This window comes from Salarias fasciatus, chromosome 23 (genome assembly GCF_902148845.1).
Source record: "Salarias fasciatus chromosome 23, fSalaFa1.1, whole genome shotgun sequence".
In the NCBI taxonomy this organism is placed as follows: domain Eukaryota; kingdom Metazoa; phylum Chordata; class Actinopteri; order Blenniiformes; family Blenniidae; genus Salarias; species Salarias fasciatus.
The window spans coordinates 27718202-27746082 of NC_043766.1; the positions used below are offsets into that span (position 1 = coordinate 27718202).

A 27881-nucleotide genomic window follows, 5' to 3' on the forward strand; every position below is an offset into this window, starting at 1 on the left:
TTACAACAGTGTCACTTGCGTGTTGTTATTTGAAATTATGATTAGTGTGATTGTTTTGCTAAAGGTGACACTATTTATTTTTGTTAAAGTAGCATAAGTGAGCGACCTGATATATTTTATTCCTCTTGATACTTGGAAGTTGTTTCCTCTCTATTAGCATTAGTTTCATTGCCACAGTGTTGGAGCGTTTTGTTTAACATTAGAAAAGTTTTAGACAAGTGAGTCCGCATGGCACTTTGTTTTTTTATTTGAAAACTGTATGTGACATAGACTCTGTATTGAGTGTGTCTATGTGGGACTTTTTTGAAAGAAAATACAAAAAGTTAAGAAAAGAAATTATTTCTTTGTCTTCATTTGATTCCCAGGTAAGACACTCTGGTAAGAAATGCTTTACACGATGGGCTTTGAACAGCCTTGAAATAGAAATATTACAGTTTTAAACACGCAATTCAAAATGTGAATGACTATCACCCTTGAGTACAGAAATATAGAAATTCTGTGAATAATCGCTAGAGAACGAGAGAGAGAGAGATATGGAGAGTAAATAGATATCCAAATCTGATCTCACCTGGTGAAAGCCTAGGTGTAGTAGCTGAATTAGGAGCAGAAGATGTCAGTTCTGCAGTTGCAGAGGGTGTAGTTCTTACAGGTGGGGACACAGTGGTTGTGTTAAAAGGTGTCATATTTGCAGAGGGTGTAGTTGCCATGTGTGGGGTTACAGTGGTTGTGTTGAAAGGTGTCATATTTGCGGAGGGTGTAGTTCTTACAGGTGGGGTTGCAGTGGTTGTGTTGAAAGGTGGCATATTTGCAGACGGTGCAGTTCTTACAGGTGGGGTTACAGTGGTTGTGTTGAAAGGTGACATATTTGCGGAGGGTGTAGTTGCCATGGGTGGGGTTGCAGTGGTTGTGTTGAAAGGTGTCATATTTGCAGACGGTGTAGATGCCATGGGTGGGGTTGCAGTGGTTGTGTTGAAAGGTGTCATATTTGCAGACGGTGTAGATGCCATGGGTGGGGTTGTAGTTGTTGTGTTGAAAGGTGACATATTTGCAGAGGGTGTAGTTGCCATGGGTGGGGTTGCAGTGGTTGTGTTGAAAGGTGTCATATTTGCGGGGGGTGTAGTTGCCATGGGTGGGGTTGCAGTGGTTGTGTTGAAAGGTGTCATATTTGCAGAGGGTGTAGTTCTTACAGGTGGGGTTACAGTGTTTGTGTTGAAAGGTGACATATTTGCAGGCGGTGTAGTTGCCATGGGTGGGGTTGCAGTTATTGTGTTGAAAGGTGTCGTATTTGCAGAGGGTGTAGTTCTTACAGGTGGGGTTACAGGGGTTGTGTTGAAAGGTGACATATTTGCGGAGGGTGTAGTTGCCATGGGTGGGGTTGCAGTGGTTGTGTTGAAAGGTGTCATATTTGCAGACGGTGTAGTTGCCATGGGTGGGGTTGCAGTTATTGTGTTGAAAGGTGTCGTATTTGCAGAGGGTGTAGTTCTTACAGGTGGGGTTACAGGGGTTGTGTTGAAAGGTGACATATTTGCGGAGGGTGTAGTTCTTACAGGTGGGGTTACAGTGGTTGTGTTGAAAGGTGACATATTTGCGGAGGGTGTAGTTCTTACAGGTGGGGTTACAGTGGTTGTGTTGAAAGGTGACATATTTGCGGAGGGTGTAGTTGCCATGGGTGGGGTTGCAGTGGTTGTGTTGAAAGGTGTCATATTTGCAGACGGTGCAGATGCCATGGGTGGGGTTGCAGTGGTTGTGTTGAAAGGTGTCATATTTGCAGACGGTGTAGATGCCATGGGTGGGGTTGCAGTGGTTGTGTTGAAAGGTGGCATATTTGCAGACGGTGCAGTTCTTACAGGTGGGGTTACAGTGGTTGTGTTGAAAGGTGACATATTTGCAGAGGGTGTAGTTGCCATGGGTGGGGTTGCAGTGGTTGTGTTGAAAGGTGTCATATTTGCGGGGGGTGTAGTTGCCATGGGTGGGGTTGCAGTGGTTGTGTTGAAAGGTGTCATATTTGCGGGGGGTGTAGTTGCCATGGGTGGGGTTGCAGTGGTTGTGTTGAAAGGTGTCATATTTGCAGAGGGTGTAGTTCTTACAGGTGGGGTTACAGTGTTTGTGTTGAAAGGTGACATATTTGCAGGCGGTGTAGTTGCCATGGGTGGGGTTGCAGTTATTGTGTTGAAAGGTGTCGTATTTGCAGAGGGTGTAGTTCTTACAGGTGGGGTTACAGGGGTTGTGTTGAAAGGTGACATATTTGCGGAGGGTGTAGTTGTCATGGGTGGGGTTGCAGTTATTGTGTTGAAAGGTGTCGTATTTGCAGAGGGTGTAGTTCTTACAGGTGGGGTTACAGGGGTTGTGTTGAAAGGTGACATATTTGCGGAGGGTGTAGTTGCCATGGGTGGGGTTGCAGTTGTTGTGTTGAAAGGTGTCATATTTGCAGAGGGTGTAGTTCTTACAGGTGGGGTTACAGTGGTTGTGTTGAAAGGTGTCATATTTGCAGACGGTGTAGTTCTTACAGGTGGGGTTACAGTGTTTGTGTTGAAAGGTGACATATTTGCAGGCGGTGTAGTTGCCATGGGTGGGGTTGCAGTTATTGTGTTGAAAGGTGTCGTATTTGCAGAGGGTGTAGTTCTTACAGGTGGGGTTACAGTGTTTGTGTTGAAAGGTGACATATTTGCAGGCGGTGTAGTTGCCATGGGTGGGGTTACAGTTATTGTGTTGAAAGGTGTCATATTTGCAGACGGTGTAGTTCTTACAGGTGGGGTTGCAGTGGTTGTGTTGAAAGGTGTCATATTTGCGGAGGGTGTAGTTCTTACAGGTGGCGTTACAGTGTTTGTGTTGAAAGGTGACATATCTGCAGAGGGTGTAGTTGCCATGGGTGGGGTTACAATGGTTGCTGTGTTGATGGTGTTGCATAAATCGCCCTGACAACAGGTGGGTCCTCGGATAAGCGGCCCTAATGTTGGTGAAAGCAGTCTTTCCAGGGTTGGAGCAGCTTCACACATGTTTCCAGACATACAACCAAAAACGGGTGTAGCGATGGAACCACTTTCCACTGTGAAAGAAAAAAATGTTTTTCTTTTGCAAAATATGAAACAAATAAAAATGGACTAAATTGTTTCATTTTTAAGTTTAGCCATTCATTTTTTCTTTTGGAGCACATTCCTTTTCTGAATTATCTTGATGAATATCATCATAAATATAAAAATTTTACCAACTTGGTTGTTTGCCTTGGAAATTCCAAGGCAAACAACCTTGTTAAGTTTGTCAAAATGTGTCGTTCCATAGCTTTTTGAGTTAAACAAACCCGACCAAAAACATAACCTCCGTGGTGGAAATAATAAAAATGTGTTACCGGTTCCTTGAAAACACTTGTCCTCCGATCCCAGACACAGAAGTGTACTGGAGCATCCAGAACCAGCGAAACAACTGAAACACCGGTGAAGATTACTTGGCTGAGGTTTTGACACTGAAAGAGAAATACTTAAGTGTAATTTCAGCAAAGATAACTCCATGATAAAAAAAAAAAAAACACCAACAAACCACACACACACACACACACACACACACACACACACACACACACACACACACGGAGAAATAACTTATTGTTATGTTAAATGTGAAAATTTTCCATGTGTACTAACCAGGCAGAATGTCCGAGTTGCAGTTGTCTGTGTCACAGCACAGGGCAGGTATTAGAATCCCTGAACCATTCACACTGGCTGAAAATATCTGATTTCCTGGAGCTGGACACAGGGATGCTGGAGCACAGCTCTTGATGAATTCTGTTGCTGTAATTCCTAAAACTGAAAATACTACAGAGGTAAAATATAGTTAATTAGTCTTTTATTACCACTGAGAGGAACTACACATAATTTTGAGGTGCATGTGCTTTTTTGAGAAATATCACATCACAAAGTGAAGAACAAGTACCTCGTACCGAAGCTGTGATACACATGGTCCCCGGGGGGCATGCGACAGATTCTGGGGTTACACAGGTTGTCCCCGTGCAGTTCAAACACTGGAGTGCTCCAACTGTGAGGAGAGAAGCAATCAGCGCAACAGCTTTGAAATCCAAACGGTAAAATCAGTGTAATATTAAAGATGAATTAAAGGCTTCAGACTCTATAAAGACACTGAATTGTATGAAGGAATCAAATTACCTGAACTTGAGAGGGTCCAGAGGAGAGTCAGGAGAAGAATCGGCTTCATGGCGATTTTGACAGCCAAGGCCACACATTAAGCACGAGGCTGAAGACATTCACTCTATTTCTTTTTAAGCTGCGGACAGCCACACCCCAAACATTTCACTCATCTCTCTTCCTGGTTAAGTTACAGCCACACCCCAAAATTTTCATTTCACACATGTTATTTGCTTTACAATTCATTTATTTCCACTGTTTCAATGGAGTGCACACATTCATACACTGAAGACACCTGTCATTACATTTTCGGTTTGTGTTTTCTTTGGAGTTCCCCTGCTGGTGGGAGGTTCCATCCTGAAATGACAAAAGGTGTGGCAGAGAGAGACCACCTGTTGAGCTGAAGCATGTGCTGCTATGTCAGAGACATGTCACACACACACACACACACACACACACACACACACACACACACACACACACACACACACGCACACACACGCACACACACACACACAAAACCTAATAATAATAATAAAATAAAGTATTTACATCACTCATGCAATGACCAACTCAAAATTGCCAAAATTTACATTGATGGCACAGCTGCATCAGGACGTGTTTAGCGTAATGATGGCTCTTGCATAGAAGCAGTTTTTTAGTCTGTTTGTTTTGGTTTTTAATGTTCAAAAGCGTCTGCCTGAGGGCAACAGTTCAAAAAGTGCGTGTCCAGGGTGGGTTTTGTCCTTTATTATGCTTCTGTGCTCTTCTGAGGCAGTGAGAACTCTTCTCAGCTGTGCTGATGATCCCCTTCCTGTTTGCTGCTATGCAGCTGAAGTACCAGCTACAGAAACAGTACGTGAGGTTGCTCTGTATGGAGCACCTGTAAAAAGACACAAGCAGATCCTGTCTGAGGGAGTTGTTTCTTAGAGTCCTTAAGAAATAGGGTCTCTGCTGTGCCTTTTTAATGATGTCTGTGGTGTTGGCACTCCAGATCAGGTCCTCTTGCATGTGCACGCCCATGTGCAGCTCGAGACCCTCTCCACGCAATTTTCACCGATGAAGAGGGAAGATAGATCCGTTTCCTTCTTCCTCCTGAAGTCCACGATCATATCCTTTGTCTTCTTGGTGTTCAGGATCAGGTTGTTCTCTGAACACCACGCAGACAGCCTCTCCACCTCGCCCCGGTATGCAGACTCATCCCCTCCAGAGATGAGCCCCACAACGGTGGCGTCGTCAGCAAACTTTATGATGCTGTTGCTGGGGTGTGTGGATGTGCAGTTGGGCGTGTAGAGAGTGTAGAGCAGGGGGTTCAGCACACAGCCCTGAGGAGAGCCAGTGCTGAGGCTGATGGCTGAAGAGACATTGGAGCCGACTCTCACCCTCTGAGAACGACCCGTCAGGAAGTCTTTGACTACGTTCACACTGCAGGCTGAAGTGACCCAAATCCGATTTTTTTTGCCCCTATGCGACCTGTATCGGATCTTTTCATGACAGTCTGAACGACACAGATCCGATTTTTTTCAAATGCGACCCAGGCCACTTGGAGTGCGGCGCGGCTGATTAGAAGCACTGCGCTCAAATGATTGCTCAATGTTCAATTGTAAGAATGCGTGTTTGATCAGTTCTTAAATAAATCATCGACGCTTGAAAAGCTACAGATTCTGTATGTTGTTTGTGAGTTCCACAAACACTGAAGCGCGCTGCTGCGTGACGTCGTTATGTCTTCTTCTGCGCATGCGGGACACTTCTGACTGGTATTCCGTTCAGACGGGAGATCACATACAAGTCGCATTTTATTGTAAATGTGAAGGAACTCGCAAAAAAATCGGATTTCACAAAAAAAAATCTGAATTGACCATTAAGCCCTGCAGTGTGAACGTAGCCTTTGATCCACCAGCAAACAGAGTCAGATAGTCCCAGGTGGTTCAGCTTCGACACCAGTCTGTTTGGTAACATTGTGTTAAACGCGGAGCTGAAGTCCACAAAGAGCAGGCAAACATAGGTCCCCTCATGCTCTAGGTGGGACAGAGCAGTGTGAACGACTGTTGTTACAGCGTCCTGTGTGGACCTGTTCGCCCTGTACACCAACTGAAGAGGGTCTAAGCTGGGATGAAGGATGGAGGTGAAGTGGGACCGGACCAGTTTCTCAAAGCATTTAGTGATGATGGATGTTAATGCTACTGGGCGGTAGTCATTTAGACTGCTGATGATTCTTGTCTTGGGGAGGGGGACAATGATGGAGGACTTCAGGCAGGGGGGGACAGTGGCCTGACTCAGGGACTGGTTAAAGATCTTGGTGAAGATCTCCGCCAACTGAGCCGCACAGCACTGAAGCACCTGTCCAGAGACGCCGTCAGGGCCCGCAGCTTTCCTTGGATTCACCGTCGCCAGTATGCTCCTCACCTGGTGTTCATCCCGGGGCTGTAGTTGGTAATAGGCTGGACCCCCCGCCAGACCTGTCTGGAGTCGTTGTTCATGAAGCAGTCCTCAATCCTCCTCTTGTATGCTGCCTCAGCCACTCTGATTCCCCTCCTCAGGTTAGCTCTGGCTGCACTGTTGAGCTCTCTGTCCCCCGAGCTGAAGGCGGTGTTCCTCTCCCTGAGCAGAGACTGCACCTCTTTAGTCATCCAAGGCTTCTTGTTAGGATAGACTTTGATTTGCCTGTCCACAGTGACCTCTTTCATTACTAAAGAACCTATGTTTGTATTTTGATATTGCTTCCTTGTAAATAAACTTTGACTGTTTGGCCCATGTCATTCATAAACATGTTTGTACTGCAGGTTAGTATTCACTTGACTTTGATTTTATCTTCAGAAAACGACTCGCAAACTGTTATTATGTTTACAGGATTGCACAACAGACACACCTTTATCTTTCTGACAATAACGTACATGGGACTTTCCATGCAACAATAGACTTATGCTTTGTTGCTGCCTCGCCTTTGTTTTGATTTTAATTACCAGTAAATAATGCTTCAGAGCTTTTGTTTCCATGTCGCCTGCTTAAGCACCAGCCGTCCCATTGTCTCCACTTAGCAGCTGTCTTTGTGCTGCTGCTGTGATTCATATTGAATTATGAAGTGGACTCATCCAAATGGACAGTGTTCACAGCCCAGCTCATGTGTCACAGTCACGCCATGTTACAGTGGTGTTTATTTCCTGTTGGTCAACCTTCATGGCCTTTACTTTACAGCCCACTTCATAACTTTCAAAATGATACACTACTTTTACCTAAAACACTCACTTTCAAAACAGCATTCATGAATAAATATTACTTCAATCCAACATTTAAAACTTATTTATTGCGATTTTTTTCTTGGATATATCAACAAAAACATGAAAGAAACCCTTCACTTTCTGCACCAATCAGGATATGTATCACGTGGCAAAACACCTTGAACCTCACTCACATCCCTAAAGAGATCGGAATGCAACGGGATTGCAAATTTCATATTTTATTCCCAAAAGAACAAAAAAAAATTTATCAGCTGCTGAATGAAATGTTTTCCCAGCCTCCCAGAAAATTAGCTCAGTTAGATTTTGATGGCAGCAACAGAAAAAGGCAAACTGCATGAAAACAGGCCAGACAGCCGTGTTGGGGTGAGCAGCTTCCTCTGGGCTCAAGGACTTTTATCGTGTAGTTTGCATGTTCTTCCTGTACCCGGGGTACCTCACACACTCCAAACACTTGAATGTGGTTAATAGATGATATATTCAATTATCCCTATGTGAATTGAAATCAATGTTGATCTTGCGAATGTTCTGAATGTGTGGATTATGAGTGTGTCTGATAGCATCCATGCATTCCCTCCTCCTGCAAAGTGGCGACACAGCAAGATAATGGAGAGAAAAAATCTGGTCAGGGAATGAGAAAGTGTTAAATATCGTCAGTTTTGACAGTGAGACATTGAAATGATTGTGAACACATTTAAAACACATTAAAAACAAAACGTGCAAATTTGCATAGTTGCAATGACAGGTGACAAAGTCTTATGAGGAATAAATTAAATACTCTGACATTTCAACCGATTATTTTGTATTAAAAGAAAAATCTCAAACCAAATGAGAAGAACTGAATGAATTTTACCTAAGTAAAAAAAAAAACACACAACACAAGAGCCATGGTTTGTTTCTTTATTGTCATGACGCTTTAATAAAATGAATAAAATGATTGCCTGAGGTCAGTGGAAGCTGAATCACGCCGGATGGCCCTCTGGGTAAAATCAACATCAAGTTGCTCAGTAAGACGAAAAACAATAAATACAATTTAAAAGTGCTCAGTTGGCGAGCAGGTGTCTCTGAGTGCAAGTCATGAGGTGAGGCAGGAAGTAGGAAGCCGCGCCGTCGTCGGGTATGAGCTCCAGGAACTCTGCTGGGCTCATCTCCATGGCAACCACCACCAGCGTCTCTGTGGATTAAACCCAACGAGAAGAAATCACCACATGACGTCCTGATGCTCCCAGCTTCATTAGAAATAAACACTTAAAGGTATAATGGACGATGTTTTAGCCAGTGAATGGCGTGATGCGAGTCTCAACTATTGGTCCTACGACATGTCAATCACGCTGGAGAAATGCTTGCGTCACGCCGTCAAGCACGCCTGTAGGAGCAGCAGAGCAGGTAGGATGGTCTGGCGTGTGCGCGTTTTCAAAAAGCGAGTAACAGACGTTTGGCTTTGACTTTTTCGAGAAAATCGTCCATTATACCTTTAAATCAACATGTATTGGACAAAATCATGATGTTTCCAATCATTATTTATCAAATTCAGTTTATATTCAAAAAAGTAAATATTTAATCTCTTTACTTTTTCTATTGTACCTTGTTTTACTAGCTATTTGTAGTTTGAATATTCTTGAATCCTTTTTAATACATAAAGTTAATGTTAAATAATATACAGAGGAATAAGTGACATAATTTTGAGTGAGATCCAGATGCAGAAATAAAACTGTGCTTTTATATTTACTTTTAAATCAAATTTAATAGGCCGATTAGTTCTGTGCAGAATCTCAAGAGATTAAGTAATGAGAACGATCCAGAAAAAATAAAAAGTGCACAGTTTGTCTTCAATACCCCCGAGGTTTGAAATCACACTGAGAGACAGAGTTTGAAGGTGCGATGCGGGAAACTGTGGGTCGTGTTCATACCTTTGAGGGCAGCTAATAGGATGCTGTTATCCGGGGAAGCTCTGGTGCGTTTACAAAGCTCTGGGAGCAGCTTCTGCCACCATAACGGCTGAAAACATGTGATAGAAAGAGAATAAAAATACAGCACAAACAATACAAAGTCATCTTAGTTCAGGGTACAAATAGAAACTAATTCATTCGTGAGTAGACGGGACCAGTAAAATGGGAGCAGAATAACTGTTAAATGAACATATTTTTACACAACAGCAGAAGCCATTTATAACATGAAGCCGATATTAAGAGTGCTTTTTTTTTTTTTTTTTTCAATTAAACAGTTGTGTTTTGTAGTAATTGTCACACTTTGTAGTGTGAGCATGCAGACCATGACGGAGCCTCTGCTGAGCCAGTTTCGGGGCGTGAGCCATATGTTTGACCCCTGCGGTTCAAACCGTCCAGAGGGAGTGAGGATCTCACCATGTGTTCGTCTTGTAACTGGTGATTGGCGAAAGCGATGATGGCCTGGGGACACCGGTCCAGCAGCTTCTCGATGCTGCTGCCGTACTGCCCCCTCCGGGTGGTGCAGAGGAGGTGCAGGCTGAAGCCCCACATGGTTTCCTCCGACAGGCGCTCCAACAGCGGCACCACGGACCCCACGGAGAGCGACGGACCACACAGCAGAGACTGCAGACACAGGGGGCACAACCTCATTTACACCACCTCAGAGTCTCCTGAAACCCTCCTTCATGTAATTGAGCAAGGCATTCCATCTAATATTGATCTTGAACATGTAAATACCAGAGGAGCAGCAAGAACTGACAACAACAAAAACACTTTAATGTACAGCGCAACACTGAATGCTAAAAGGTTTGGGTTGCCATGTTGAATGTAAAAAAACAAAACAAACAAAAACATGTTGCAATAAGACGCAAACCTCAGAAGTCAGTAGAAGCATTTCTGAGCTGATTATCATTTTCACCACATGGTTTACTTATTATAATGACAACATCTATCCATCCATTTTCCACTGCTTATCCGGGACCGGGTCGCGGGAGCGGCAGTCTAAGCAGAGATGCCCAGACTTCCCTGTCCCCAGACACTTCCTCCAGCTCTTCCAGGAGGATCCCAAGGCGTTCCCAGGCCAGCCGAGAGACATAGTCTCTCCCAAGAGAAATAGTAAATATTAAAAATGTTGTCATTATGCCTCGGCTGGCCTCTCGGCTCTCGGCAAAATTACAAAATTTTAATACTATTATTACAATAAAATAACCAATAGCAACAGCAAAACTTTGTGTGATTAATGTGAAAAACAGCTCAGAATTATATTTCTGTATTGTGGCAATTCTATGTTTCCGCAACTGAGAAATATTAAACAATTTTGAATTTGATGTTAAACATCTTGTAGGTGAAGAAACCAACAGCTGGAGTTTTGGGAGAGAAACATCATGGTGTAAGAAGAAATTTGTAAGAAAAGTGGGAGAAATCCACCATGGTGAATATGCAAACTCCCCACAGAAAGTCCAGGAACAAACTTCAAGCCATCAACTTCTCGTTAAAATGGGAGAGCGACATTCCATGATATAGAAGAGGGCCAATTATGCTCTTTACATTTTTCTACACAGCGAAAAGCAGACTTCTCATTCTTGAATGGTTGATTCATGCTAAAACAATCACTTGAAAACAAACCTGCAGTTTGTGCAGCGCCTCCTGGTGTTGTGGGCTGGTAGTGTGAGCAGCACTGAGAAGAGTGAGCCACGGGTACAGAGCGCCGTAGTGAGAGCAGGAGCTGATCTGAAACACACCAAGCTGTGGATTATGGCTCTGAAGACATGCCAAAAAAAGAAGAAGCACTGATAGACTTTAGCTCAGGTCAGCTGGAATGAGTGACTGGTCTTGATTTGGTCAAAGTTGCTACAGAGGATGAATGGATGTTTGGTAAAGCCTCTCATTAAATTTTAATTTCTGTGGTGTTTTTTCTTTAAATAATTGTTGCAGTTTCAAACTTTTCTTGGATGATATGTTAAAAATCAGACGTGAACGTTCTGGCGTCTTGTGCAGATGGCTGTGCCGTGCTTTGCTTCGCCTCACCAGATCGTCGGCGCTCTTCAGCGACCTGCGTCTTGGAGTGGTTTGAGTCAGACTGGAGTGTGTGTCCGAGTTGGTCAGACGGTCGATGTAAACGGACGACAGGCGGAACAACAGCTCCTGGATGACGGCGTCCTGTGAGGACGCCATGAGCATCGCCTCCCAGAAATCCACCTGCAAGCTGTTCGCACAGCTCAGCTCCTACTCACACACACACACAGACACAGACACGGACACGGACACGGACACACACACACACACAGACACACACACACACACACACACACACACACACACACACACACACACACACATACACATACACATACACATACACATACACATACACATACACACACACACACACACACACACACACACACACACACACACACACACACACACACACACACACACACACAGCATAGTCAAGGTCTGATAAACACTGTCTCCACTGGAGGTTGAGACGAGTGGACTGACTGGGTGACGTTTGCACACCTTGAACAGGTGATCCGCCTGCTCCAGCTGAACTTTGTTGTTCTCGTGTAAAGCGACCATGGCAGCCACCAGCAGGCCCGGCTGGGAGCTCGCCAGCTGCCGGGACAAAGCTGTGGGACGGACGTGTGTGTTGTGGCCACCTCCTCCGCCGTGCAGGAGCAGCCTCGGCTCCTCGATGAAGCCGTACACGAGCATCATCTGAACGGCGAGGAGACCGGAGGTCAGCACAGCTTCAGCAGTACAGATGCTTAACGCTAAACGAACTGCACAGTCACCTCAGCGTGTCTCTCCATCAGCTGTGTGTACTGCGGCAGGTCGTCCAGGCGCAGCACCATGGTCGCCATGGCGATGGTCATGGGCACCGACACGCTGGCCGTGTCCTCCAGGCGCTGCAAGATCTGCAGCGTCCGGTCGGGGCTGACGTGGGACATGGCGGGGCTGGCGCACACGCTGACCAGCATCGAGGGCTCTGATTGGCTGAAAATGTGGACGATCTCATCGGCCGCTTCCTGCAGGCGCACAAAGTTGTGTGTTGGATTATTTTGCAAAGTTTTTCTTTTACTCGTTTTCATCAAATGAACCAGACAAGTTCAGGAAAAAGCTGAAAGGGAAGAGACATTCATGACACAAATACAACGTAAAGCTGTCGCTGGTTGTGATGTTTTTTTGGGTACCTGACTGAGAGTCTGGTCAGTTTCTTCCAACAGGAAGTGCTTCAGATAAAACAGGAAGCCGGGGCCGAAGGAATGAGGACTGCTTGGATGTGGCCGGTTCCTGGACATGATCTCTGTGATGGACAGGCCGGACATCCGGTAGTACGGCAGAGCCAGGTGGCAATCCTTCTGACTGCCCCTTCCAGCGCAAAAACAAAAGACAGAGAGCACTGAAACCAAATCACATTTTATTTTCAATCTGACCCAGACATGCACTGAATAAAACTATCAAACTGATGTGCAGGTTTGCTTCATTTAGTGGAAACACTCCGAGTCCGACCAGGAAGTGAAGTCACCTGCTGAAGAGTGGCGTTCTCGCCTGCATTTTTCACAAAACATCAGGCATGAAGCGTCACGTTAAGTAGCGCTAACAACTACAATATCGAAGCGGTAAGCAATCAGATGTACCGTTTACATGGACTGGTCAGACTATTCACTGGGTAGGACCACTCTTTCAATCCCATCGTATTTCAACCAGACGGAGTCGGTCGATACAGACGGAGTGTTTAAATTTTGAACAGATCTGCAACGTCTAACTGAATTTGAAACTGGCTTGAGAAAAAAAAAAAAAAGGTAAATAGCAATAAATATATAATGACAATAGAATACTGCAGGGAAATGTGCGCAAGACAATAACAGTCTTAACTGCACAATTAATTATTTTAAATACAGTAATGTAAATGCATTATGGTATTAATATAAAGTGAAACTCAAAGTGATAGCACTAAGAACAAAAGAAAGATGCGTGTTTTTCCACGCAAAGGTTCGGAAAAACATTAAAGGCCTTTTTCAATCTGTCATTTCTGCCTGCTGAATAAACAGACGAGTCTTAAGTGACTTAATAGTGTTAATATGTAGAGGGAGGATAAAGTCCTGGTTTCACATGTGCTTTACGACGGATCATATAGGAGAGGGACTAGTCACCTGTGGGTCGAATCCACCCAATGAAACGATATCGACACAAAGAAGAACACATTCATGAAATAAATACAGGTTAAAGCAAGGCTTAAGTACACATAATTGTTTGTGTGTCTTCTTAATATGTATGTTCTTACTGTGTTGCGTTGAGCTATGTGTTTTGTTGTGGTGCTGCCTCATTACATTCTCATTATTTCTTCAGCAGCAGTTTAAGGTAAAATTCTATGAATGGATTAATCTAGTAAAGCTGTGGTTTTCTGCCTCCACTTTCCTTCCAGGGCTAAATGAACGAGCTGTTCACAAACGTGAAGCTTAATGAAATCATCACAGAGAAACATGCTGTTTGTGTGCTACCTGCTGAAACTGTCTCCCAGCAGGGCGCAGTTGTGCCTGAACGCTTCATCCAGTTCTTGTCTGGTCGTCTCCGCAGAACAATCATTATCTGGCGGTCCGTCGGCGTCCCTCTGCGGCGGCGCGGCGGCTTCCCCTCCGCGGTCCTGTTGCTGTCTGGACATCTGAACTAAGGAGGCTCGCAGGAGGAGGTGGGCTTCACTGAGGAGGTGGCGGTGGCTTTGGGCCTGCGGGTTGGTCTCTACGTAGCGCTGACTGTATTCATCCTGACGCACACGGAAAAAGAAGTTCACTGACAAACTCATCAACAGTCACTGGATCGATTAAACATGATCTCCTACTTAAAAAAAAAAAAAAAAAAAGACAAAAACCTTCAGAACAACAAAACTCAAGTCTTGATAGAAAAATGCACCAGCCAAAACAAAATGCAATTATATTTTTAGTATATTTCCGGGACAGTCGGTGTGACCGGGTGTGTCCTATTACCATCTCCTGGTAGAGCGTGAAGGGGGACACCGTGTCCACCACATAGATGTTCCAGCCGTGTCCCGCTGGACTGGTTTCTTTGGCAGAGGACATCGTCCACTTCCTGCCCCTGAGGTCAAACGAAGCACAGAGAGGTGACAATAACAGCACAGTGAGAGAAACGGCTGCAGCTCTTTCTTGAACATCCTTCCAGATGGAACTATTTCATCGTTCTCGTAAACGAACAGTTTACTGGACTTTACTGAGTGTTCCGGATGTTCACTGCGATGATACCGGGTGCTACAGGATCATCATATTTCTGTAACTTAACAGCTTCTTGAGTGTCGTGACAGATAAAACAGCAGCTGTGAAATAATAAACTTCTAAAAAAGGTTAGTAAACAGTTAGTGAACAGGTTAACCCTTGATGGAAAACTCCATTTCAAAGCCAGGTTGTTGTTTAACATTTCAGTTTGACACATTGTAGAGATATTTGACAAATGCTGGGAAAAAAAAACAAAAACCAATCAATCAATCGGTAATATCGACAACAGCGATTGTGAAATGACTTGTGACCACTAAAACCACACTTGAGTCAGTCATGTTTAGTCATGCTCAGTGTACAGTGTATATATAAGCACTTCACACAACCACTGCAAATCTGTTTATGAAGAAACTGACGATAACCATAAAGGATAGTGGAGAATTTCACACATGAGAAGTGTCAAGTGAAGGTTGGGAAAGAAAGTGAAACATTCCAAAAATCTCTACTTTTCATGAGCATTGTCCCTCCAGTGAAACGATGTGTCGCCTGCTTTTGATTGCTACAGCCGTGCACTGGATGGAACATCTGGCTGGATAACGTGAAGTGAAACAACTTTACACGGTCCTGTCAACTAAACAACGGCACACAATATTACAAGAAATGAAAATATCACAAGAACTAAAGAAAAGTCAGAGAGAAAGAAAAACAGAACATGAGATTAATGTATGAATTAAAACAAACAACACACATTAACTGTGCAAATAAATAAATCCATACACTTACTGCATGTCAGGTTATCTGACTTTAGTAGGACCGTTGCTTCAATTAATTTATTCATAAAGTTATGCAGAATAAAGAGGTCTTACTTGTTTGAGCCCCACCAACATACATAAAAAAAACTTTTTAAGGTTTTGTTCTTTAATTATTAGTTCGCTGTCCCGATCCTGTGCGATCCACTGACGCTTCATTCTCCAGCACACTCATCCAAATTATTTCTTCGGTGTAAATATCGCCAAGCTGTTTCTGAGGAGACTGACACAGCGTCACACTGGCGACCGCTCAGCGAGGTGCTTCGTACATTCGGCCTCCCGACACATAATGCAGTCCAGTTCAACGCCGTCTGAACTGTGGGTGATTGTTTTTAAGACAAAGGTAAATTAAAAGCCCAATAACTTCAAGATGGAGTCTTTAATATCTGTAAAGGCAGATATTATTGTAGAACTGGATCACATTAGATTACACAACAACTCAATGGAAGGCTCAGTGAGTGCGTATCTAACTCAACAACAGCAGCCTGACTTTTATACACCTGTTATTCAGTCTGAACGTGATTAGTTTGTGAGCAAACAACACACACACACACACACACACACACACACACACACGCACACACACACACACACACACACACACACACACACACACACAGGGCAGTTAGGCAGGTTGTGATTAACTAGGTTTAGGTGCTAAAACACAAAGTGTTGTCACTTTCAGATCAAGCTACATTCAGTCAACTCAAACTAAAACCATTCACAGGCTTTTGTTTTTTCTTGTGGATAAGAAGTAAAGCATGATTTAAAAGATTTTTTTCTGGGATTATCTTGAATGACAAGGGAAATCTGAGTAATTAAAGCCTTCATTTTGGGGGACAGCAAAAAATGTGTGATTGACCATTAAAAACTGAGGTGATTACTGGGAAAAGTTGCAGTTCACAGAAGATGCACATAAAACTGTTACTAACTCCAGTCCCTGAAACAAGAGACACTGAGGAGACCGCAGTCAACAGTATTCATTTTATACATGAATGTAAAACTCACTCATTCGTTCATTTGTGATTTTGTTATCACATTAATGTGACCAGAAATCAGGCAGCTCTATTTTTTTCCATTAAATTTTGGTCCATGCATCATGGCGAGTATTTGCTAAGGCGTTGGCGCAGTAGCTTGACCAGAAAGTGCTAACATAGACTGGGGTGGACGGGGTCTGGGGGGTGGGGGGTTTGGGATTGTCTTACAGGAAGGGGCGCGACAGAAGACTCTCCAGAGCTGGCGATGTGGCGGGATCGATTCCCACCGCAAGGAAAATACCAGTCAGCGTGTTGTGCTCTTTCATATCGCTAAAATAACAACACACACAGTGAACAGGCGGTTTGTAGACATCTGTACGCACATCAGCAGCACTCACAAAACTCTCCTGCGAGTACTCAGGTGACTGCAGGGATAATCGTTATTGAAACAATTGCCAGTATCCTCGTACGGTATGTGCGAGTTCAGAAAGCTTTAGTGCTCACACGCTGAAGTGCAGTCCTGTCAAAACAGTGTTGTTTGAGTTAATTTATACTGTTTGTGTTTGTCCTGATTTTAATTCGAGGGAGTCCAAAAAGGTAGTTCATATATTTTACACCACAGTGGAAATTAGACTTTTTAGTTAAGGTACAATTCATGTTATTTACTCTTTTAAAAAAAAGTCACTGATGAGAAAAACGCAATAAAACAATTATTTTCTCAAAAATGTTCTATAAAGTAATTCCAGTCTGTTTTGTTGACAGTTTCAAAGTTGCAAGTTTGCTTTGAGCATCGTGATACTATTGATAATAATTTTGGCCCCGATAAGAGTGACATAAAGTTTTAATATCGTCCCATGACGAGTGCAGACACACACACTCTGGCTCACACACAGGGACACTCGATAAACAAGCAAATTACGTCAGAGAGGACTCGAGGCTGGCACACGACTGTAGCCACAATCACAGCTGCGTGTGTGTGTGTGTGTGTGTGTGTGTGTGTGTGTGTGTGTGTGTGTGTGTGTGTGTGTGTGTGTGTGTGTCTTACAGGCCTCTCCGCTGTGTGCTGCGCTCTGGCTCGTCTGGCACCTCTGTGTCAGCAGTGGACAGCAGGATAACGTGGCGGCCATAGACGCACACCGACCGCAGGCCGATGAACAACTGCATCCTGAGCGCACACACCTCCAGGTTGCCGGGCGGACACGCCTTACAAACACACAGATGTACATTAAACAGGAATAACTGCACCGCTGCAGTCCATGGCGTTCAGGATTGACACATACTGGACATCCTAATGAAAGCACATCAAAAAAATGACGACGAGAAACAAAAGAAGCTTGAATGTCAGGAATTCCTTGTAAAATGTCAAGTCCGTACCCTCATGGTTGTGTCAATGTAGGGGTCTTCAATCCTGGCTGCGACTGCTGCACAGCGAACGGTGAAGCACTGCAGTGCACTCCTACCAGACACACAACAGCGAGCAGCTATTACAGGTGCTGCAAAATCCCAACATGAGGGTTGGAAAAGACTTGACGACGTCTGCATCAAGACAGCAAACATACTTGGTTATGACGTGCAGCAGATGGTCGGTCAGCACCGCCTCCAGCACCTTCTCTGGATACTGATAGGTTGAGAGCGGCTCGACGCCGCCCTTCAGGCTGTAGAGGTAGCCGGCGGTGGGGAGAGAGAAGAAACAGAACATACAGGCCGGGTCGTCCGCCGACACCGACTGGTTACCTGCAGAGCGACGGGAAGAGAAAAGTAAGATAGTCGTTCAGCAATGAAATATTAGAGAAAATTCAAAGTCAAAAATATTACTTAATGGAGTAAAACACTCAGGTGGAAATTGACCTCTCATTGCTACAAGCATGAAAACAACAACGACAACAGCAATGGCCTCTGAAAGACTTGACAAAGGTGAAATTTGTTCAACGTGTTGTCTAAAAACTACAAATCGTTCAGGTTTTTGTTCTCGGGAAAGAGTTAGTTTCTCGGTCAGAAGCACTGGTGCACCATGTCATTTAATATGAGGGAAACGTTCAGTGGCAGCTGACAGTCAACTGATGGATTCAGACTCACTCCTCTGTCTGCACTTCACCACATTTCCTTTCAAGTGAAGTTGGCAAAAATAGAGGAAAATTTAAAAAAAAAAAAACTTGTTTGCTGATTTGAAGTTCAGAGGGTGGAGAGCTTTTTTTCAAATTAGGCTGAAACTAAAGATAATCATCTTTGGATCACTTCACTAAATGGAAACAGCCTTTTCTCTGAACTCTCCTCAAACATGCACTGGGCATAACTGATTTAATTCTGTCTTAACACAGTTAATTTGATTTGTTAATTTATTTGCAGAAAACTTCATGCTTTTCTACATTTGTAAAGTCTCTGTGTCTTTTTCATGTCACGCAGCACATCCTTCTCCCCGTGCCTGCAGCACACACTGAAAACAGCCCCTCTGACTGTAGTGTGTGTGTCACTCACTGGTGTACAGCGGGTAGAGCTGCAGGGAGTGAAGCTGCGTCTCCTCCACGCTGCAGCCTTGGAAGAACTCAGGAGAAAAACGTCTGCATGAGAGATAGGAAACTGGTCAACTGCACTCAAACTGGCAGAAGGATTCCCGCTCTGGAGATCTACATGAAAACACACACACACACATATACACACATACACACACCTGAAGAGGACGTAAGACAGGGAGTACTGCCGCCTGTCCTCCAGCCCGGTCTTTTCAATGCTGACAGGAAGGTCGCAGTCTTTGGCTCGATCGCCGAGCAACTCCTGGTGTCTTGGAATGAGAAGAAAGTCGATTTGTTCGTCGACGCAATCTGCTGCAAATACAGAAGAAAAAAAGAAAAAAAACCATGTCAAAATAAAGTAGATCCTCTTGGATCGTATTGTTGAAACACATTGAATCTTCTCTTCTAAAAGCTGCGAGATCTTCAACACTACCTGAAAGTTAACCCATGTTTGGCTAAGCTACAGAATAAAGTCTCTGTTTAGCAAATGATTCATAAAAAGGTCTTGATTCCAGCTGTGGAATCTGAAGTGCAGAGTGATCTGTTTGATCTGCACAAATCAAAACCAGAACTCAAACCCATCCTGACAGCACGTCTGAGCGATGAATAAAGTTTAAAAGAGGAGAATGTCACGGTTTAGCGTGTTGTTACCACTCTTGTTGGTGTCCGATGATTCTTCCAGGGTTTTAAGTTCAGACACAGTTTCCAGTTTTAGTACCAGAACCTCCAGCTCTGCTTGCACAGCCACATAGCCTCCACACAGCGCCACCTGGTGGACAACAGTCACAATTAGACATTTCAGTGCTGTGATTTTCAGATTCAAAAGCAAATCTTCATCTCTTGTTTTTTCCTCTTCAGAGATTAGTTTATTAACACATTCTGCATAATTTCTGGAAGAAAAGAAGGTGAAATTCAAAACCACAGAATCATGAAAGAAAAGTGATTAATCGCAGTTAAGTCAAAAAAAAAGTAGGATCCATTAACTATAATCCCAGTAAGATGCGATGTAAAAGCTTCAAACATCTTCAACTGACTTGAAACACCGCAGCACCATCAGAATGGGGGGATTGTTTTAAGGAGGGATGAGAATTACTGGTTCTACCAGGTTCTACAGGCTGTTCGCTGTCAACACGAGAGGCTTTTCACAGCTGGCTCAGCTCATGTAGTTCAACAAAGCAATGACAACAGAAATAAGCAACAGAGCCGTGTCTGAATAACCAGGGTGGAAAACCATTGATCGCCGCTACCTGTTTGGGAGTCATCTTTGGAAGATGAAAGATGACGCAACGTTCAAAATCCAGGATGGAAAGATGCTGACTTGAAGTCTGACCTACGAGTAGAAAAGGTTTGAGTAAAAACATAAAATAATGTAACATGCTTTTGACCAAGTCAATTTTGAGTGGCTGTTTTTTTTCTCGTTAAAGTCAAAATTCATCTGATTTAATTGAGTTCAAAGCATCAAGATGCTTAAAACACTGTCTAGCTTTGACAATCTAACATGAAAATATGTATGTACATAATTTGTGGTTGTGATCATGTTATTGATTTGATGTGGTTTGAACCAGAGGTCTGGCTCTTCAGCTCCTCTCTAGTGGATCTGTGAAACTTTCAGATGATACGATGTGAATAAACATTTTCCTTTCAATTTTATTTTATGTGCATACCAAAAAAATGTTTAAACTGTTGTTAAAAACAGATAAAAATAGCAAAATCTATTTAAAGGAAAAGACAGTTAAAATGTTAAATTCATTAAGAACTGGCTAAAACAATTGATTTTAATCACTGGTTCCAAACTAGACAAACTCGATTCACAAGTGACGCTTTCAACTTCTAACCAGGCAATCAAGCTTTGTCATATTGGAGATCATTATAAAATTTCATGATCTCATGCATATGATTTAGAATTTTCTCAAAACAATTATGAACATTATGAAAACAGGTTTAAGAAATGGATCTCAAAAGGCTTAACTAATAATTATATATTTGTCCACAAGGGGGCACTCCAGAGATTTGAAAATCTAAAGCACAAACAGACTGGGTCCTGAAGATTTCTATAGGGTACCCACACTACAAATTACAAACTATTTTACAGAGAACACTAAAGTGCCTGACGCTGAAAAATCCAAACATTTACATCTTTAATTAAGTCAGGGTCAGCATGCAGTGGCCTGAAGGGGAGAGCACAAACTATGTGAAAGAGAAGTGGGAAAGAGAGGGGACGTTTAGTACTTCAGAAGAGAACGGGGAACAAACATGTCAGATAAAACTGGAACAAATGAATGGAATGAATGGTGTGAGTTTTTCTGTAAAAACATAATGTGTTTTTTTCCCCCTCACACCAGCTCAGAAAAGGTATCGGGGGTGTTGATGCATGCTGGAGATGTGGGGATGTCATGTCTTTAAGGACTGCCAAGCAATTCCTGATTATTGGTTTGAGATTCACAAACGGGTAATGTTTACACGGGACAACTTTAACTACAAGGACAAGAAATTGCTCCTTTATTCTGTTGACAGCATGTAAAAAAGCCAATATGATGAGAGGGCTTGAACCCGAGCCACCAACAATGGGGACGGGATAAACATTGTTCAACAGATCCACGTGATGGAGAAGTTTTCCCCTTTAATCAAACTGCAAAAGCACACATTTTATCAAACATCTCAAGCCTGTGAGATCAGCCTTTTTTTGTTTTAAATACACTGTTATTTGATTCAACACTAATACATCTATGTAAAATGTAAGAAACAAGTTAGTAGGTTTTTTTTATGCAAATATTTTTTTCCTGAGATGTTTTGATTTTTTTTTGGCAGCTCCATAAAAACTTCATTTGGTGGATAATTTGCTAAAATGGGCCTTTTAGTCATAAATGTTGCAGAAGTCTGACAGATTGACATCTAATGTGAGCGTACATGTGCAAGTCGTCCACCAGGGGGCGTTCAAGCACTCTATCATTATTACCTCCAGGAGAGTAGAGCTCACCAAACTTTCACTACAAGGAGACATGATATCTTCGTTCCTCCTGCAGCCTTGACTCAGAAGCATTGTTGTTTAGCAGACTGTTTCAGGCCATTATCTTATGTTGAAACCATAAATTTCTGGTGACCCCACATCTATAAATTCCACTATTAGTTTTTGATCTTGTGAAACACTGTGTAAGGAATAAGAGTTGCCAGAGTGAGTGCAGAAAGTGAAAATTAAAATTTTCCAGCTCAGAAAATTCTATACTGGTGTCTTTCATAAGACTGAAAAGTAACTGAACATTGTGACTGACCGAACAATCTCTCATAAAAATTAAGTTACTGCTGCATTTTTAACTGGCTACAGTACAGATTTGTCAACATGAAACAAGTATTTCCATTTCAGATGACACTCGCTCCGTCATTCACAGCTTCCTGAAACATACTGCAGTCACTGTGCGTATTTTCTAAAGTAACGTCACAATCTTCAATCAGGGCATCCTTCCCACTCACAGTTCACAAAAATCCACCAGAGCCACAGGATTACAACTGGATAAAACCGGTAACAGTCAACTTCACCTTGTACTGCAGAACACTGTGCTGTATGGACTTCTAAAACAAATGAATACTGGTGAAAGCAACGTGTAATGTATGAGAAGATTAACAATCACTCTAAGAAATAGTTCTACCAGTAAGTTATTGATTAATTAATCGACATGTCCTTGCGTAAGACAGTGAAGCACCTTGTGGTTGGTGAATAGGTTAACCATTTGGCAGATCATGTAAAGCGGGTTTAGACTTATGTTCATTACCTTGACTGGAGTTCTGCTGAGTGCTGGACCAGGAGCTTTGCAGGTTCTGCTGACTCTGTGTTTTTCCAGGGAGACAAAAAAAGCAAAGGACTATAATTCATATTTCAGCAAAATTAATCCTTATGCTTTTTGGAGAAACTGTAGAGTTTTTTTTTTTTTTTTATAAAGTAGAACAATGTGACTTAGTTGAAGCTTCCTACCAGGTTCTGCTGGTTCTGGGTCTTCAGCGTAAACAGAACCAGGGTGTTCTCGCAGCCCACCAGAAGGTCACCTGTTATGGGGCAGCAGGCCACAGCAACAGGACGCTCTGACAGCGGGATCTCAATGATCTCCATCTGAACTCCACCCCCCACAGACGCCCCACGCAGAAGATGGCCCAACAAACGCACCCCGACGCGAGACTTCTCCTCTGCCTGAACACAAAGAACCGATTCATTACATACGTTAAAAATTGGTTATTCGATTTACACGTAATGCAGCAGTCGTGTCAAACATGGTTTACAAACGGCTGCTAGAGGCTTTAATTCTGTCTGCAGGATGAGCTGCAAAGGCATGAGGGTTTAATAAATGCAGACATGTTCACAGTGTACTTGTCTCTTTATGCACTGAAACAAAAGGGAACAATTTGAATTGTGGATATTTCTATGTTTTATTGTGTTTTCATTTCTGGCACATTTCAGATTAGTTTGGACTGCAGGGCCTCTGATCTGAATTCAGTTTGAAACGGCTCTTTTCAGTCACACAGCTCTGACGTGTTATGTAGCAGTGAAGATTATGGACTTTCTTTGTGAGGAGACACTTGTTTCATCGGTTTTCAAATAAAATCTTGTAACTTATCCGTCTGTACCTGATATCTCCAGTTGGTGTAGGCTCGCAGGTAGGTGGCGCTGTTCTTTTCCTCAATGGTCACCAGGTAATCCCCTGGAGGTGCAGAAACACCAAGAAGGCAGCCATTAAATCTTTTTTTTTTTAATTATTATTTTTCTTTCTGATGCCCATATTTTACTCACTAGCAGTAGTAGTGCTATTGTTTTAAAAATTTGACATGGCTTTCAGAGAACATACAAGTGTGACGCTCATAGTTTCTACTGTTTCTATGGAACCTGCTGCTTCTTCTCAGCTTGTCTTTGACAGGTTGGATGCAAGAGGGTCCTCCATCACAGAACACTTTCACTCTTCTACATCTTTCAGACATAACTAAATCTCGACATTCTTTTCTGACACATTACATGATGAATTTGTTATGGTTAAGCATTCCTTTTGATTAAAGTACTCTGGGATGATTCTCTCTCTGCTACAAAAACTCCTGAAAGTGAGGATCAGCTTCGATCGTTTGCTGGCTGAAGTCAAGACGAGGTGTGGTCACCTATCTTGCTATGCTGAATGCTCTTCACAGTGCCCATGGTGGCAAAGCGGCAGATGAGAGGGCAGCCTTCTCGCTCCAGACTGTAGGACTCCACCTTCATTTAGAGCAACACAAACAGCATAATGCAAAAACTGAATAACATCACAGTATGCTGAGGATTTAGCTACAATGAGATGGCTTGCACTGCTGACAGGTGAAAAAGTTGCATAAAGTGGAAATGGAAACAAACTGTGTCAACAAAATCTCCCATTCCTTTAGTCTAACCTTGCATCCTCCAGTCGCAACCACAAACAGAGCTCCGCCTCCACAGCAGACCAGTCCAGGCTCCTGCCCCACCTGTACAGAGGGAAAGATCCTGTGATCACATCAAGATTTCAAATAGTCATTGAAGCCCAAATGATGAAACATACCTGCACAATCTGCTGGGAGGCAAAAGGATGGCAGTTGTAAACATGCACCATGTTCGCTGCTTGGTGTTTGAAACAAGAGGACTCAGTCCAGCAATGTCACTGTTTACAGCTGCATGCTCCTCTCCACTCCACTCCTTCATCTGAGTTCCCAGGAGACTGAAAACATGTTGATGCTGCAAGTAAAATCACATTTTGCAACAAATACATTAAAAAAAAATCACCAAGCACCCAAACTGTTGGTGGATAATATTTTCAATGCATCGACATCATTTTGCGTTTTATTTCATATTTTCTTACTTGTATGGAATGTTTTTATTTTTATTCATTGTACTACACAGGGCAAATGGGCAGATATAAAAATAAATGGGAAAAGTAGAACCAACTGCTCATGTGAAACCTATCTAAAGTTGACTTGATTGTTACTTGCAGGACAATTCTGCACATTTTATGCACCAAAAAAAAAAAAAAAACAATATAATACAGTCATATCATATGATATTTTGCTGTAGGGAGAGTTCTCTCAAGCACTTATCTCCCAGTTTCTTCCATGCATGAGAATTTTGGATCATATACTGTTTAAAATACTTTTTGATATCAGCATCTGACATCATTTGCGTGTGATAAATAAATCAACTACAGCTTTAGTTTTTTTGTACTAGTGAGCAAACACTCACCTTGGACAGCCCTGTTCGATATTTAAAACGCATTATAAAAACTAATTATAAAAACAGCAGGAGCTTTATTTGCATGTGTGAGTGTATCCAGCGAACTTTTACTTCGTGTTGTGGGTCTTCCGCTAAATCTTTTAACTCTAAACTTTCCTGTGACACTTTCTCCCGCAGAAAAGTGAAAGTACGGATACAGACGGTTTTGGGGGGAAATAGGAAAACAGCGGTGCTTGTGAAACAGATTGCCTCGTAAAAACCGCTTGATTGGATGCTGTATCCGAGGAGCAGAAACAGGGCTGTGGTCCTTTTAATCGATATCACATGAGCAGCTCCTGCTGTTTCACTCCACCACAGACGCGTTCCCGGCATGTTTACTCTCATTTTAATCACAGATAAAAACAAAACAAAACAGATTTAATCCATACAATACACACTGTTTTGAGAAGTACCTGTGTCAGCGGGAGAAGTTCCGTTTTCTCTCCTTTTTCTGCTCGACTGTCGCTGATACGGTTTATTGATTCGACCAGTCGGAGTAGGAAGTGAATGATTCCTACAACAAACGTAGTGCCCGCCCCCTCTGGACGCTGATTGGCTGATAGCACCGCCCTATGTTGTATTCTGCCTTGTGATTGGCTGACAGGGCCGGCTTGTGTTGTGTTGTGTTCTGTCCTATGATTGGCTGAAAGGGCCGGCTTGTGTTGTGTTCTGCCTTTTGATTGGCTGTCAAGCTATCATAAAGTGAAGACAGTGGTCTTCGAATGTAGTTTCAATTTTTTTTTAAAACTTTGAATTAAAGGTAAACATTAGATAGATAGATAGATAGATAGATAGATAGATAGATAGATAGATAGATAGATAGATAGATAGACAGACAGACAGACAGATAGATAGATAGATAGATAGATAGATAGATAGATAGATAGATAGATAGATAGATAGATATCAGAAATAGTGCAATGAATATTCAGACATACAATATATACACTCTAATACCAATAAGGAAAAGGGATAGCAGAAAGGATGTAAGATTTAAAGTTGTAAGCAACACTGAATGGGCCCTCACATGAGCGATTAGAAGCACGTGCCACTTCCTGCCCACCCAGGCACCACCCAAACAGCTCTGTCACTGTGACTCGACTTGAGGGCCTGTCTGTGAACTCACATGAAGTTTCAGTGTGATTGAAGCATAAAGACAAGAGTTCCTGTTTCCAGCAGGCTATGCTCTAGCCAGTTGTTATTTTCATCATATGGCAGTGATCAAATCTGGTTTGAAATCGCTTGTTTGACCCAGATCGGAGTTCAAGTGAGCTTTCACACAAACGAAGTGGACTTTCCCAGAAGGTCCCTGAAGGGAACAAACAGTACTGGTTGTGAAAGCACCTTCAATAACAGGCTCCCACAACACTTTGACTTCATCTGGCACATATAGGGTAACTTCCCCATTTTTTCTGTTCTTTTTTTTCTAACTTAATTAATGTGAAATGCATGTGCTTGTTGCAAGAGGATTTTTTTTTGATAGAAGCAACTTTTTTTTAACAGTTTTTGTGTTATGTTTATGAAAAAAGGAGTGCAGTCATAAATGGACATCATGATTTTTTTGTAAGTCATGACATTCTCTTTTAGATTTTCAAGTATTTTGATGAATAGATGGTTACAAAAGTTTTGTTTCAGACTTCTTTGTACGGCTTCTACTCTACATGGTTTGATACAATGCAATTTATAAAAAATAAATACAAATGCCAGTACATTCTTGTTGAATGTTAGGTATGAGGCCATCTAACTGTTGAAGTTTTACTGGGTGCAAAGGCAGCTGTTTAGTGGAGCAGATTGCTGAGACAATCTTTCACTTAGTGATAGAAGCACCATATTTCTGAGCCCCAAGTGTCTAGTCTAAAAGTAAATTATTAACGTAATCAACGACATTTAGTTTAGTTTAGTTTAGTTTAGTTTAGTTTAGTTTAGTTTAGTTCAGTTCAGTTCAGTTTGGTTTAGTTTAGCTTAGTGTAGTTTGGCTTAGTTTAGTTTAGCAACTTTATTTCAAACATGTAAAAACCAAGTGAACTGTCAAAGAATATGTAAATACAACAGATCATCCATCAAACAAACAATATAAAGCAATTGACACCATGTATGACCATGTTGTTCACATGCCAGAAAAGGAGTAGGAAGATGTACTTATTTATTCCTACCCTTTCACATCACTGAAGTTATGCTAATTATGCTGATTTACAAAATAGTATATCTTATTAATTATAGTCTCTTTCAATATATTAGAGTGCTACAATATAATATAATGTCAACAGTTAAAAGACACATCATTCAAACAGCACCATAAAAAAACAATACTCAAGTCATCACCAAATCATGTACCTTGCTAGAATCAGCTGTTTATAACGTTTTTTTTTAATTGAAACACATTTTACAAAATGTCTTGTCTGAACACATAATTTGTTCCACATTTTTACGCATCAATTTGTGACACGAAGCTTTATAAACTGCAGCAGATCTTATGAGTTTTAAACTGCATAACCATTTTCTCTGTTACAGAACAATTTTTGAAAATTACCTGGTAATGAGTTATTCTTTACTTTCTAAATTATTTGAATAGTTGTAAACTGCACAAGATCCAACATTTAAAAAAAAAAAAAAAATTTGTGAGAAAAGTTGAATACTACAGTATGCTCTCGGAGCAACTTTGTGGAGACATTAAATCAATTTGTGAACTAAATGAAACACAGACCAAAACAGCACCTGAATTTTAACAAATATTTGTCATTGGATTTCCTGAGGAGGTATACAAACTCCCAAATCACTCATACAAT

At 42.3% G+C, this 27881-nt stretch overlaps 1 protein-coding gene across 2 annotated transcripts; it reads right to left on the bottom strand.

Moving 5' to 3' along the window:
• Positions 1-8258: 8258 nt before the first annotated feature.
• hps3 (HPS3 biogenesis of lysosomal organelles complex 2 subunit 1) lies at positions 8259-25629 on the bottom strand. Of its 2 annotated transcripts, XM_030083681.1 has the most exons (25): positions 25509-25629; positions 24392-24564; positions 24246-24317; positions 23982-24075; positions 23463-23536; positions 22816-23028; positions 22616-22670; positions 20096-20178; positions 19500-19617; positions 19007-19160; positions 18814-18896; positions 17898-18072; positions 17713-17794; positions 17384-17541; positions 16567-16668; positions 14310-14418; positions 13827-14089; positions 12516-12693; positions 12117-12350; positions 11842-12039; positions 11347-11544; positions 10945-11049; positions 9736-9942; positions 9283-9370; positions 8259-8546 (listed from the first exon to the last, which is right to left on the bottom strand). In XM_030083681.1, the coding sequence occupies exons 2-25, from the start codon at positions 24440-24442 to the stop codon at positions 8416-8418; spliced, it is 3225 nt and encodes a 1074-aa protein (XP_029939541.1). In that variant the 5' UTR covers positions 24443-24564; positions 25509-25629; the 3' UTR covers positions 8259-8415. The 2 variants fall into 2 exon arrangements, with proteins under 2 accessions (XP_029939541.1, XP_029939542.1); XM_030083682.1 differs by lacking the exon at positions 16567-16668.
• Between the last annotated feature and the right edge of the window lie 2252 nt (positions 25630-27881).

Bases quoted from the DNA above. Each gene is read 5' to 3' on its own strand.
- hps3 (XM_030083681.1), bottom strand. From the start codon at position 24,442: ATGGTGCATGTTTACAACTGCCATCCTTTTGCCTCCCAGCAGATTGTG. The intron at 19,161-19,499 runs GTAACAACACGC...CTGTATTTGCAG, and splicing joins ATCGGACACCAACAAGAGTG to CAGATTGCGTCGACGAACAA. The intron at 16,669-17,383 runs GTAAGACACACA...TTGTTATTTTAG, and splicing joins AGCACACAGCGGAGAGGCCT to CGATATGAAAGAGCACAACA.